The sequence below is a fragment of the Olea europaea genome, chromosome 7, assembly GCF_002742605.1.
Source record: "Olea europaea var. sylvestris chromosome 7, O_europaea_v1, whole genome shotgun sequence".
Taxonomy (NCBI): Eukaryota; Viridiplantae; Streptophyta; class Magnoliopsida; order Lamiales; family Oleaceae; genus Olea; species Olea europaea.
The window spans coordinates 5,999,420-6,013,738 of record NC_036243.1 but is presented as its reverse complement, the minus strand read 5'-3'; the positions used below and the strand labels follow the sequence as shown (position 1 = coordinate 6,013,738).

Below are 14,319 nucleotides of genomic sequence, written 5' to 3'. Positions count from 1 at the left end.
TTAATCATAAAATCAATTGTAGAGCAAACATTGGAGTAGGAGGAATACGTGATAATTTCAGTTCTATGGAATGCCACTCCATCCTTTTGTTCCGTTAGGATTAAGTCCTCAATTCTTCAAATGTTCTTCTTTGTAATAATATAGGGTTGCGCACAGAAGCAAGGCACATAGTTCGCTAAAGTGTGTTAGCAGGATTGGCTAGGAGGTACGTTACGGACCTAGTGAACTCTCCCTAAACAAGTGATTGATAGGATTTCCATGAGTTATATGCAAGCATTGTTGTTGTAACCTACTTAAAGTACATTGTATTACTTATATCGAACTCATTGACCATGTGGACGAAGGCTAGTCTAGGAGTGACTGCGTCTGGCATGGGGATCTCTAGTCTAATTCAATTTTGTTAGGTTTTTAATTGTAATTAGCATTCTATGAACAAAAAAGGACTTAATTAAACATGTCTAAAAGTCAAGGTGTGAAGTGCAATATTGTATACTTAAGCTGGGCTAGGGTTTGAGCTTGGAAAATTATGGCCCATAAGTCAAAGTCTATTTATATAGACATGCAAATGAACTGAAAAAATAATGCAGCCAAAATATATACCTATATACGTCTACATCTGGAAAAAGAGAAGAGAAAAGGTTGCTTGTTGCTGAAGATTAATAAATATAGATATATACAACAACATAATTCAGCTACTGGAGAAATTAAAGGGCTGGCCGGCTGCTGAAATTGCATCACATGTATACATGAAATTTGAGGAAGCTTTGAGAATAATTTGATAACACAATTGATAGCATTTGGAGCTACTTTGAATGGTCAAGAATTGAGGCAAGTTGCTGAATTTAAACATATATATTTACACCAAAACAGAGGCTATCTTTTGGGGCCGAAAGAAGAGGAAACTGGAGCAAAACATACAAATATAAACAACTTATTTTGGAGGCTGCGTTTGCTGAATTGTAAGATATATATATACACATATTGGCGGCTTAAATTAGGGAATTGAAGGGCTGACAAGCTGTTGAATTTAATATACACACACACACACACACATTATTGGCGACAATTTTGAGAGAGCTGAGGGACAAGTGGACTGTCGGCTGGGGGCTTAATTATATTGTTTATATACATACTTTGGTGTTAGCAACTTGTGCTTTACAGAATTAAAAAGGTTGGGAATTGAATCTTGTTCTCATACAAGTTGGGCAGATTTGCGGCTGAATTGAAGGAAGCTGGAATTGAACTCTTCAATCAGTTAAGTCGGCGGTCGTGGTTGCAACATTGAGCTTTCATCTTCATAACATCCATTTTATTATTGAAGTGATCCAAGGCGAAATTAATTGGCGGTTTCTTCTATATCACTCTTGTGATCTGGCAACCATGGTTTCGGCAGAAAACATCAAAGGTCTTGAAGACAAAACACCGGTGCTTCCTTAATCTTGTAAGGAAGGAACTATCTCATTGGGGATTAAGAGAGGTGGACGACAAGCGCAGTGAATTGGACAAGAACAGGCAGACGGTCATTGAAATTTCACTTGGTGATACAATCAGTTGAGAACCAGGAGGCTGTAGTGGACAGCAGATTGGGCTGCAGGAGGTAGATCGAGAAATCTAGCTGGAGGCTAGTAGCATCTACGACAGTAAATCGTGAGACTGTGATAGTGGATCTGATTGGGTACGGAGTTTGGGAACTTGTACTTGCTGAATTGGAATAGTGAAAGTCACTGGCTTGATCCCGGAGTTTTACCCATGTTGGGATTTCTCCGTCATCATATCATGAGTTGTGTTTTTACTATTTTATTTACTTTACGCATCACAAACCGGTAGTTCAACCTTAGGAATTAATTGGACTTGATTGTTTAACCATCTAGACGACTAATAATAAGTGACATGTTGCTTATATTAGTAATTTCGCAGTAAGGTCGAATAATTGTTAATTGGAACGTAAACTTGGTAAGCTTAAAATTTGAATTTGACGTTGCAACGTGTTGGGTGATTTTTCAAGCGTTAGTAGAGCATTCCCCGTGAATTTTCAAATTTGTTGGGTGATTTTTCAAGCGTTAGTAGAGCATTCCCCGTGAATTTTCAAATTTTACTCTTAATACATGAGAACTAATTAAAATAACATTTAATTGTCTTAAACCCGATTTCACGAACTCGGAATAATAAATTAGCCTTTGTTTGGCAATTTTATAAATAGTTCATGAAGAGGAATGGTAGTTATAAACGTGGTGAAAATTATTATGAGATTTTGACAGAATTCATGAACCAGATATCCAATTATTCAAACATAGGCTTAGCAGTGAAGTAGCGTTTCACAAGTGGGGATAAATGTATTCTCCCAACATCTGATCATAACAAACTTTTTGATGCATTGCCAAAAAATGCCTACAAGTAACGAAGTAGAAACCAAAAGTTGAGGAATTAAGAAAGTAAAATGATGGTTTTCTCATAGAAGGACTTTTTACAAAATGCCAAATACTTATGAAAATAAAGTCACCAGAATTTAGAAATCAAAAGATCCTTTAGATCTTATTATTTATTACTCATGAACTTGAAAACAATCTACAATATAAATTCTCCAAGAGAATATTTATCAAATTTTGAGCTAGATAAATTTATTTTCTTATGGTACTAATTGAACTAACAATTTGTCCTTACAAATCTTATACAATTCCAAACATATTACAAGTGAACCGATCTTCATATGATGTTTTACTTCTTCCACATATAGTACAAGCTCGTCGGCTACACTTGATGTATATATATTGTCGGTAGAATGTGAAACTTGTAATTAGCCGTAGCATCAACATGGAGGCATATCTGGAGGTGGAGGCAACATTCTAGCCTCTTTTCCCTTGCCATCTTTGGTAATGAATGCCATCTCCATTCCCCAACTTATATGGCGCTCTAAATGGCAATGCAACAACCAAACTCCTACATATTCAATAAACATTTTAGGATTAGCTCTCGAATGTCAATGATAAAATTATAGGAAAAAAGTGGAAAATTCTACTAGTACAAATTTTTTTAACAGATGGGATTACAGTTGTTGAGCTGGCAAGATTTCATTGGCTAATTTAACTTTGTTTTTTGTTCAAAGCGGTGTAAAATCTTGCCAACTCAATAGTTTATAACCTCATATGTTAGAATAGCATGTACAAGTAGCATTTTACAAAAAAAAAAAAAAAAAAAAAAAGGAATATCAAGTGTATAAAAATGAAGTCAAGCAAGGAGAAAATGTCACGTACCAGGATTACTTGCTTTGAATCTTACTGTTGTCCAACCATTTATAGGAACTGCAATTGTATTCATTAGAGGAGGGTCGACAAGATTATAATTCAATGGATCTCTGTCTCTATCGAAGTTTCCAAATCCCCACCCAACTACATAAAAACTCTGTCCATGTAAGTGCATAGGATGATCTATTCCTGCAACTGTGTTTGTTCCCTGGAAAACAATCTCCACTGTAGAATTATAGTCAAGAACTCTTACTTCTGTGCCATTTCGAGGCCTCCATAGGGCTTGAGGGACAAACTGTGCAGTATTTACTCGATAATTGCAGCTGTGGTTGTGTTGTCGTAGTCTACTTGAGTAGCATAAACGTGGGCAGCCATGTAGTAGCGACTAGGTTTTTGGTTAGCTTTCAACAAGAAATCAATGGTTTGTCCAGGAGAGATGATAATATAATCACTTATGATTGGCTTCGTGTAGCTAGCATCCGATCCAACTACCGTGACACTGTGGTTTGCAATGGAAAAGAACATAATATTGTTCATGACTGCATTAATCATTCTGATCAAATAAGTTTTCCCATATTCCACCGTCAATTTAAATGTATCTGCATGGCAAAAATAAAAAAATAGTCAGAACTTTAATAGTTTTTCCTCGAAATCTCCATTTTTTGGATTAAAATTTGAGAACCTTATGCTCAAGTTGAAACTTAATGACTTTAATAGATGTTGTGGTTGTCATATAGAAAAACTTTATACGACACTTTATATCTTAAAATTTGTTACCCGTTATTACTATCTTTTGTACTTTTGTGGACCTAAATTTGCATCCAAGTTCATGTATTATAATTCTGCCTTTAAAACTACAGTAAAGTTGTTGACTTGTTCCTTCTCCCTTAAAAGATATTTTTTCAGGTAACATAGGAACAGGATAAGAATTACCATTGTTTGGCTAAGCTTGAAAAGTTTCAATAAGTTTTTCAATAAATTAATTTTTTATTTGTAAAAGTTATGAATAAATAAGTTATTTATTTGACAATAAAAGTAAAAGTTAATTTCAAAATTAAATAATTTTTTTAAGTTAGAAGTATTGGGGGGGGGGGGGGGAAAGAAATTAATCCTTTTTAAGGGGGGGGGGGGTATGCAATTCAACCATATTTAGAAATGATAAATTACTTAAAAACCACTTCTACTTTCTTTTCATTGTGCTTAATAATAGTACTTTTAAGTTGAAATCACTTGAGTAACGAACCTAGTCTTGAGCATGGATAGAGATCACCAGGTTGACCGTTTATGAGGAAAGCATCAGAACTATTTGGGTCTGCTCCACTATTAAGAAACTCGGTAAGAACTGCTTGTATATCACTCTTCCACCATTCCCCTGTATTATACCACCAGCTTCAAACATTCAGTTTCTTAGTCAATTAATTTTATTTTTTTTAATTTTTGCAATCATAAAATATTTTAATTTATAAGTACCTAATATGATGGGGACTTCTGCATCAGGCGTTGGAAAAGTATAGTTATTTTTCTTCTTGGGATATATGATGATAGCGCCGTGCACGGTTGCACGTGACCAGTCGCTATGGGCATGCCACCACAAAGTTCCTATCTCATCCGAAAGTATAATCTTTTGGCTAAATTTTGAACCCGGTTGAATGGGGCACTGAGTAATAAACTCAGGGCCATCTGACCACGGATATCTAGGCTGCTTGACTCCATGCCTACAAAATTGATTTCACATGACGGTTTATTTGATAAGGTGTAAAGTACGGTCAACAGCATCAAAGGCAAAAAAATAAGTTAAAATTTTGTTTATAAATATTTTTCAGTTTTATTCAACATTGCATACCAAATGTGCTCTGAATCGATAAACAAGTGAGCACCGAAATTCCTACCAGTGAATGGTTACATTTTCTCTTGCTCGATTATACACATCAACGACTATTGTATCTCCTTCAGTGGCATATATAGTTGGCCCTGGAAATTGTCCATTTACTACTAATATGCTCTTGTTGCTGCATAGCCTTGTGTATGGAGTATCTGTCAACTACAAAACCAGAGGAGTAAAGTTATTCAGAGTTTATGATGGCTAGTGATTGCCAGAATTTTTTGTTTCCAAGAAAATAAATAAACATTTCTCGAAACCCAAAATGTAAGGAGCCTGTTTCACCTTACTTCTCACACAGTTCACACTTTAATACGTGAAAAAGATGAGTCCCACATGATATGTCTAAAAAATTAATAAATATCAATGACCATGAGCTTATATAACTTATTTCATAATCTTCATGACAAAAATAAGCTTACCACGAACTTATGGCGGCGGATGAGAGCAGCATGAATAGGGAGCACTCCTCCTAAAAGAAGAAAACCAATTAAATGTAAGAGAGAAACCTTCATATTTAACTCACTGTTTGCAATATAGATATGATCATGTGAACCCTTAAGGGTTTTGTCTGTTCTTAGGCTATCTGGGAATTCTTTATATGCAGAATTGTTTCAAGTATACACATTCATATATAAATACAATAAATGGAGAGATATATATAGATGCTGTAGGAGGTAAAGAAAAATGGGAGCTGATTTTGGCCACGCTACACATGCAGATGGTTGATTACGGAAGCACGTCTCTTACCAATAAATTTCAAAGTTTTGTACCAATCGAAGAATTGAAGCAATCTTTATGTTCTTTCATCTTTCTTCACTATTGACTTTTATTGTCAGATAGTTTGAATTTGGACAATCCTAAGATTCCTAACTGTGGATGATTACTTGGCTTTCGCTGGCTGCTTTCGCTTTGCTGTGATTGAAAGAGATGTAAATGAAATTATAGCCAATACTTTTATGCTTATATCAATTAAATTAAATAATAGTTTGTACTAATTTACTCTAAATATACCACCAAAAAATCATTGGCAGAAGTTCATTGATGAAATTTCAGTGAATATTATTCATATTTTGGAATGCAATCAACAATTTTTGACGACATAATTTGCATCGATAAATCTTTACAGAAATCAGCATTTTGTGGAAATTTAAATTTAGTCATGACACTTCCACTATCAGAATTTCTTACGTAACTGTACATTGATGAAATCTATATCACCGACAGAATTTATGACAACTGAAAAATAAATCCTTCACTGTTGGCTTGGCACGTATGGTGTTCTTTTTCCTTTTGATTTTGTTTCTAGAAAATGATAATTCTTAAATATTATTTGTGTAGTTTTAAAGGAAGGTAATACTATCTAATATCTACCTTTTCAACGAGTTTAAAATCGAACATAAGTTTATTAAAAAAAATTTGTCTGTGTATTAGTGTCCTCTTAGTGTCTGCGTGTGTGAGAGAGAGAGAGAGAGACAGGGAAGGGCGGGCGCACGGGTGCGGGAGCGGGATTGAGGGTCAGGGTCAGGGTGAGCAATGGAATTTTTTTGTTATTTGAGATATTTGTGATCAATTATACAATTTTCAAAACAAAAACTTGAAACTAAAATTAAAAGAAAAAAAAAAGCTTTTAAAAAGGTCAAAAGACAAGGAAAAAAAAAGGAAAATTAATAAAGCACGCCCAATCACACCTAGACACACATTAAAAGTGCTTGCTATAAAGACTCAACATTTTACCCTTGTCTGAGTACAGTCTAAACTTACTTTTTAAAACATTAATTTTTATTTATATTCACAAATCAAGAACAAAAGCACTTACATTTATCAAAAGTACATTATTAAACGTGTAATTAAAGTTTTGGGATCATTAATTTCCACGCAGAAGATTCTCAACAGCATAAAAAATAGCAAAGTCGTTGCTTGGACAAAAATAGTAGCATAATTGTTTTTATTATAGTTAATGTTGGACATAAATTGAATTCCAAATTTAAAAATTATTACAACTAAGGAAATTGAATTAGCTGTCTTAGTACTATAATTCATTGAACATTTAATCTTCCATACAAATTGTATCTAAAGTTTTACTAGTACTTGAATCTTTATACTAATTATGTATAAAAGTTCGTTAAAACATCTCGAATCGTTCAAAATGAAAATTTATATCCAACCTTTATTAGCACTTGAATCTTTGTATTAATTTTGTCTAAAGTTCGTTAAATGGTTCAAATTCTCCAATAAAAGCGTATATTTGATTTAAAAAGACAATTACACTCGATACTTGATAAATACACGTAACATTTTAACGAACATTCTCCGACAAAGATTTCTACATACTAGAAAATTAAAAAGTTGAAAGAAGTTAGAAATATAGAATAAACAATTGTGTTTATAATCTTTTTAATCTTTGTAAAATTATCTGATTAAAAGTATATTTAAAAATAAATTTTGTCGTGATAGGAAGAACGCATAATGTTGAAAAGGATTTCATATTTATGTAGAAAAGTCGTTAGTAACGCTTAGCAGCCTCGGAAAATTCGAGGATGTCCTTTTAACGTTAGCACATCAAATTTCCTTGTGCTGTCTAACCAAACCAATGTCGGGATGTTAATTGTCGTTACTTTTATAAAGTCACCAAATCAGCTCTAACTCAATATAAATTATAAATATCAAAGAAACTTTTAAGAATAAAGCTCTTTATTTCTATCAGACAAGCCGTCGATACAGTGGGTTTGGAATAAATCCGCAGTCGAGTTTTGACAGGTAGTAGTAGAGACGTGTTACTAAGTGCTAGTAAGAGAGGCATAAAATAAGTTAAGATGACCCTAATTTAGTTTACTTTAAAAAGAATTCAATTAAACCCTTATCGTTTAGGGTAAAAGGTCAAAAAATGACTTACCTGTTACATGTCGTAATTGTGAGTCACGGATCATGCCTCCTAAGATTTGAGCCGAATCGTTTAACATCAAGAAGATAACTTGAGCAAAAAAGATATTGAAAATACAAAATTATGTTCGTGTACCAATATATTGTTGATAAAATATTAATGAATTATTCTGTTTTATTAATTAGAATATTTAACATAAATACTAAAAGACAAACTAATTATTTCTACATAATAAGAAACTGATATTGAGAAAACTTAATATTATAAATATGAATTCAAAATAGGTTGAGAGAAAAAAATATAGATATTCATTTTATGATTTTTTTTTATAAATTATCTATGAATTTATCAAACGAAGACTAAGTAGCACTTTGTCATTTATCTAGGCCTTTTGTAATTTCAAATCTTTGCTAAAAAAATATATATTCATTTTTACTGCGAGCTTAAATGATTAGAAAAGGACAAAAACTAGTATTATTCTCTATAATCATCTTTTGTCCGTTAAGGGGTCACCTCAACTAGGATGGTAGGTTTAAAGCTAATCTTCGTGGGATTTGAATTTTGAAGTTATTGTTTTCAAATTACATTTTTCTCTATCTTCTTTTTAAGATCACATTTTTCAATAAAATAATATTACACGTAAATTTAAATTTTTTTTTTCATTTTTTAATCACACATTCTCCATCAATCTATCATTCCAAAATACATTCTTAACTAAAAATGTGGCTCAAACAAGCACTTATACTATGAGGAGGTTTATACGTTACCACAATTCAATAAAAATGATCTTTAATTCATCTAAATAATCTAATTTTACACCAGAGATGTTACATTATTGGAATTATTCGTCTACTTCCTTGACAAAATGTCATATGACATGGTATAATATCATTGGATTGTTTAATAAAAAGTCAATTTTTGTACTCAATCATCTGTTGTCAACACTGCATATTTCAAGTAGATGGGCAAAAAATTCTGTTAAAATGGCTTATTCCATTTCACACTCTACAAATTTCTAAACATGAAGAGCACAACACGAAGTACTCAACGCCATCCAATCAACCAGCACGTTCGTCATTCTAATTGATATTATGTTATTTGTACAAAATATGTTTATAAATTTGGCTGATAAATAAGTATTGAAAAAATTTCAGGCCACTGATTTTCAATGATTTAAAAATCTATTTTTGAAGTGATCGATGTAGATATTACTTTGTAACCCAATTTTATAAACCAACTTTGTACATATAACATAACTTTTCTAATAGTAGCTTCCCATTCATCCAATCCGGTAAGTTCCTCGTTCAGTCCATGAAAATCTGTTGGCTATAACAATTTAAGTCGTATTGGATTTCCCAAGCCCCGATATTGGTTTGTTGGTTAAGCATTATATTTAAGCTGACTTTGAATTTACATCTGCCCAAACTTTGCAAATACCATGCTGATAGCAAAGTCTTAGTCCTGTTGCAAGCGCTTTCAAGTTTTTCTCAAGGATAGAGAATTGTCAACGAATTTTACGAAAGTCCAAAATTGGTTATAACGAAAAGTCTTATTATTATTATTTTTATTCAATCATGTTGTCTCGATTAATTAAAAATAAAAAATAAAAAAATTGGGGTTCCCTAGCTTAAAGTGTGGTTAATCTGAGTGCTTGTGCTATCTTATCTTTAATTCTTTTGATGCATTTGAGATAATTCCTCGTACATTTTCTTTAGATGGAAGACATTATGTCCCTCTCTGTGCATCTAATTTTTAGATCATAAGGAATAATGTCAATCATTCATTCAAACTTTTATTTTATCCCTTCAGGGACATTCTATAAAATTGGAATGATGCAAAGAAAATTAGCATGGTCCGAGCAAGGATGGCACACACAAAGCGAGATATGTTCCAAAAAATTTTTACTTTACAGAATAAAAATCAAATTTTTTTCCCATTTTTTTCTCTTATTAGATGTTTTACTTTATATTTCTTCAAATGAACTAGCAAGAATCTTTATCAAACCACACTGTGTGCTTATTTAGCTTGATCGAACAACTCCATATCCCTAAAGCCTAGTCCACTGAAGTATATAGACGGACAAATCATTTTTCAGAGTTAACCTCATCAACGTAGACCGATTATTGCTAATTAAGCAAGAGGGAAGCCGGAAATGGGCTCATCAATATATGGGAATTGCTTATTTCCAAATGACAAATTAATTCAAGTCTTAACATAATAGTAATACTCATAATTTATGATAATATGGGGTTGTTTGAGCCCTTTTTTTTAAAATGCATTTTCCAATAGTGTTATGATGGATAATTTGTGGTTAAAATATAAGGAAAAAATTTTGGGTTTACATATACAATTATTTTACTGAAGAATGTGTGGTTGAAATATGATCAAATCATTGTTCAAGAATGTAATTTGATGGAAAAAATGGGGCTCAAACAAGGGCTATATATTTTCTTATGAACTGATATTCTTTTCTTTATATTCCAACGACTTAGGTGTTCTTTGGATCTCAAACTCGAATCCCTGGATTGGAGCTTACAGAGAGGCATCAATTCCCTTTATCGTTCTTCAAACTTTGAATTGAACAATATCAATTTCTATAATCTGCCCCAAATCTCCTAATATTCCAAGTTAATATGTTCTCACTTCCGACCTTAATTTCCATTACAACTAAAAATAATTTTTAACAGTCAATTATTCCATCAACATCTCTTCACAAATCTAGGAGAATACATTAGGCATCTAATTTCGAAACAACCAAAATTGATTAATAGGTTCTTTTAAATTTTTGGTCAAAGATATTAGCAAATTTATCAAACCAATCATTCCAAATTGTATTGATGTAGAGAGAAGCATAAAATAAGAGACGAACATGTGATCAAAGTCTTGTTGATTTTAAAGGAATATAACGACATGTAAAATGTAGATTTCTAGGAATGCTTGAAAATTAGGTGTTGAATTGAACCATTTATTTACGAATGAACCAAGAATTTAGATATCAAATATCGAAAATTGAAGATATTGAAATATTTCAATGTCTTGTTATTTTAGTTAATCGACCACTGAAAAACAATCAAGCAGCAACTAGAGATTAAATCCTACATTTAGGACGAAGGTCTAAATCTTGTAAAACTCTCCTAATTGACCCTAACTAAATAAATAATTAATTGCATAAAATAAAATAAAAATTATATATATATGTGTATATATATATATATACACACATATATATATAGGACGAAGGTCTAAATCTTGTGAAACTCTCCTAATTGACCCTAACTAAATAAATAATTATTTAAAAGCGCATATGACTGCTTTTCATGCTTAGTTAGTACAATAAAAATTGTCAATTATCTTCCATAATTTTCATGCTTTGTAAAATAAAAATTGTCAATTTTTTCCCATGCTTTTCATGATAATAATGTGAAAATCTGTCGGTTATCTTTAAATAATTAATCAAATATTTAATCTTATTTGTCATGTTTCACGAGTTTTAATTTGTAAAAAGATCAAGATATAATGGATTTCTTAATCATTAAAAATAAATTGAATAAAAGTATTAACATGGTATGCTGCAGCAATTCACCTTTTGATACCACAAGGATTTCTTTTCTTAAACTGTGTTATATTCTAATCATTCATCATCATTAATTAAAGAGGACTAAACCCTAGCAGAATTATTGAAAGAATATGCCTAGCATTGTACATACACGCACGTTTTATTGTTAAATTATATATTACTTTAATAATCACAATCTTTTGCTAGTTGGTCATTAACCATTTTGTAATCTAAGTCTGACTACAAAATAGAATACTTGTTATTATACGTGGTTGATACCGTATTGATCATAAAATGACAAATTAAACTTAAGTGTGTGTGTGTGTGTGTGTGTGTGTGTGTGTGTATATATATATACTAAATTAAGAAGAGTACTGAGTAAGATTTTTCATAATTTGTTTTAACAACCCCTTACAACAACCTTCAAATCCTTGAAATAACCTTTTTCAGGGACCCCCCCTTCTTTGGTATCAGAGCTTTTGTTCCGGTGCTGGTGATTTCAGTATATTTCTTCAGACTTTGTAAAAGGTATAACTCTTTTAATCTTTAGAATTTACTTACTTGTTTTATGATTTTTAGAATTTTATTTGTAGATCTAGAAAAAATATTCTATAGTTTTACATTTTATAAAGAAATAGAAGAGATTTTTGAATAAGGTATAGAATTAATTTCTCTTGAAAAATATAAATCTATAGACTATTTATTTGCTATATTACAAGTGACTAAAAATTTACAACTAGAATTAAAAGAACAGATTTTATATAGATCTTTAATTTCAGAATTTAGAGAAGAATATTTTATAAATAGTTTTGATCATATATTTATATCATATTTAAAATTAAGGATTGAATTAGATAATATAGATAATAATTATTTATCAGATCATACAAATTTTTCATTAAATTCTTTTTATTACTCAGATTAGAGTTTTAAAACTGGATCTTTTAATAAAATAAATTAATAAATTAACTGGAGAATTTAGTACTTTAGGAAAAAGAATCTTTAATATTGAGAAAGATATTAATAAAATTTGTGAAAACTTAGATTTTATTAAAGAACAAAATTTAACAATTTTAAGCAAAATTTCTAAAGTAGAAGATAAAGAAAAATTTCCAGATCTTAAGACTATAGAAGCAATAGAAAATATAAATAAAAAATTAAATAATATAGAAAATAAACCAAATCAAGAAATTGAAAATATAATAAATAATCTAGACAGATTAAGTTTAAAAAATACAGGTAAAGAAAAAATAACTAGAAAATTATCTACAACATTTTATAAAATATGAATAATTTTCCTGGTAGATCAAGAACTATTAGAGAAGTAGGATCATCTTCAGAACCCTATGATAGAGGTAGACATAGTACTTCTAATATAAGTACAAATATAATAGAAAGAATTTTACATAGACAGCCTCAGTATAATCAGAATATAGAAGAACTTATAGATCCTGAACAAGATTATAATAGATTTCAAACTCATGGTCTACAATTACTTAATCCAGAAAATCTATATAATAGAGAAATTTTTGAATCAAGAACCCAATTTTTTAGACATACTAGAGAAGTATCAATTCAATGTTTAGATGGTCAAGTTAGACAATTATCATTAATATCAGAAGAATCTAAAAAAGAATTAAGAAAAAAGAATTTTAGATTCATGCATCTAGGATTAATAGTAATAGGAATTAAAGGATTAATGAGAAAAAATTTAGGAAATAAAGTTTTATTAACTATTTATGATGAAAGAATCCAAAATATAGAAAAGAGTATGATAGCTAGTACAGAAGTTGATATGAATGATAATAATGGAATTATATATTGTAATCCAGATTTCTTATTAACCATAAAAGATTTTTCAGAAAAAATTAAAATAGGAATTCAAACACATGGATATGAAGATGTTGTTTCAGGAGAAAATTTATTAATAAGTATAGGATTTTTAGGAAGATGTAGTAATAATTCTCAAACAAAATATAAATTATACATAGATAAAGTAATAAATTTAATGAGTAGTAAAGGAATAAAAATGATTAAGCCTAAAACTTATGATTCAGAACTTTTAGCAGGATTAGAATGGGATTTAGAAAAAATTTTAGAAACTCAAGAACCAATTTTAGCCCCTCAAGAAGCTATAACATATAAAGATTTACATGGAAGAACTAATTTAAGGTTTGAAAATTATAGTCATATAAATAGAAATAATGATTCTGAAACAAAATATAATAATAATGAAGAAGAACAAAAAACAGAAGAATTTCTTAATGCAGTAGAAATAGAAATAGAAGACAGAATTATTTATCCTAAAGAATTAGAAATGAAATTATCTCCTACAGAACTTTTAAAATTAGAAGATCATTTGTTTTTAAATAAACAAATAGGAGAAACAGAATATTTATATTATGATAATTTTAAAAATATAAGAGTAGGAATTAATATAGAAGAAATTGATAATAGGACAGAAATTTCAGAAAATAGTAATTATAAGGAATTAGCAGATGAAATTATGCAAATTAAAACAGAACCAGAACAATATCAATACCTAGGTGGTCATCCTCCCAGAATACCTTATACAAATTATAATGATAAAGAAAAAAATTATATAGTTAGAGGAAAAGTTAGACCTTTAGAACCTAAAATAGAATTTCAGACACCACATAAACCACAGATATTAAACATTACAGCACATGACCCTCAAACTTGGAATAATATAATAGAAGCATGGAAGAATACAATATTAGGTCATTATATTAGATTA

General features: G+C 30.5%; 1 protein-coding gene across 1 annotated transcript; it reads right to left on the bottom strand.

Annotated features, from left to right (window-relative positions):
- Positions 1-2,505: 2,505 nt before the first annotated feature.
- LOC111397819 (laccase-15-like) lies at positions 2,506-5,774 on the bottom strand. Its single transcript, XM_023024795.1, has 7 exons — positions 5,544-5,774; positions 5,132-5,283; positions 4,713-4,957; positions 4,486-4,614; positions 3,591-3,841; positions 3,252-3,549; positions 2,506-2,937 (listed from the first exon to the last, which is right to left on the bottom strand). The coding sequence occupies exons 1-7, from the start codon at positions 5,634-5,636 to the stop codon at positions 2,807-2,809; spliced, it is 1,299 nt and encodes a 432-aa protein (XP_022880563.1). The 5' UTR covers positions 5,637-5,774; the 3' UTR covers positions 2,506-2,806.
- Positions 5,775-14,319: the final 8,545 nt, after the last annotated feature.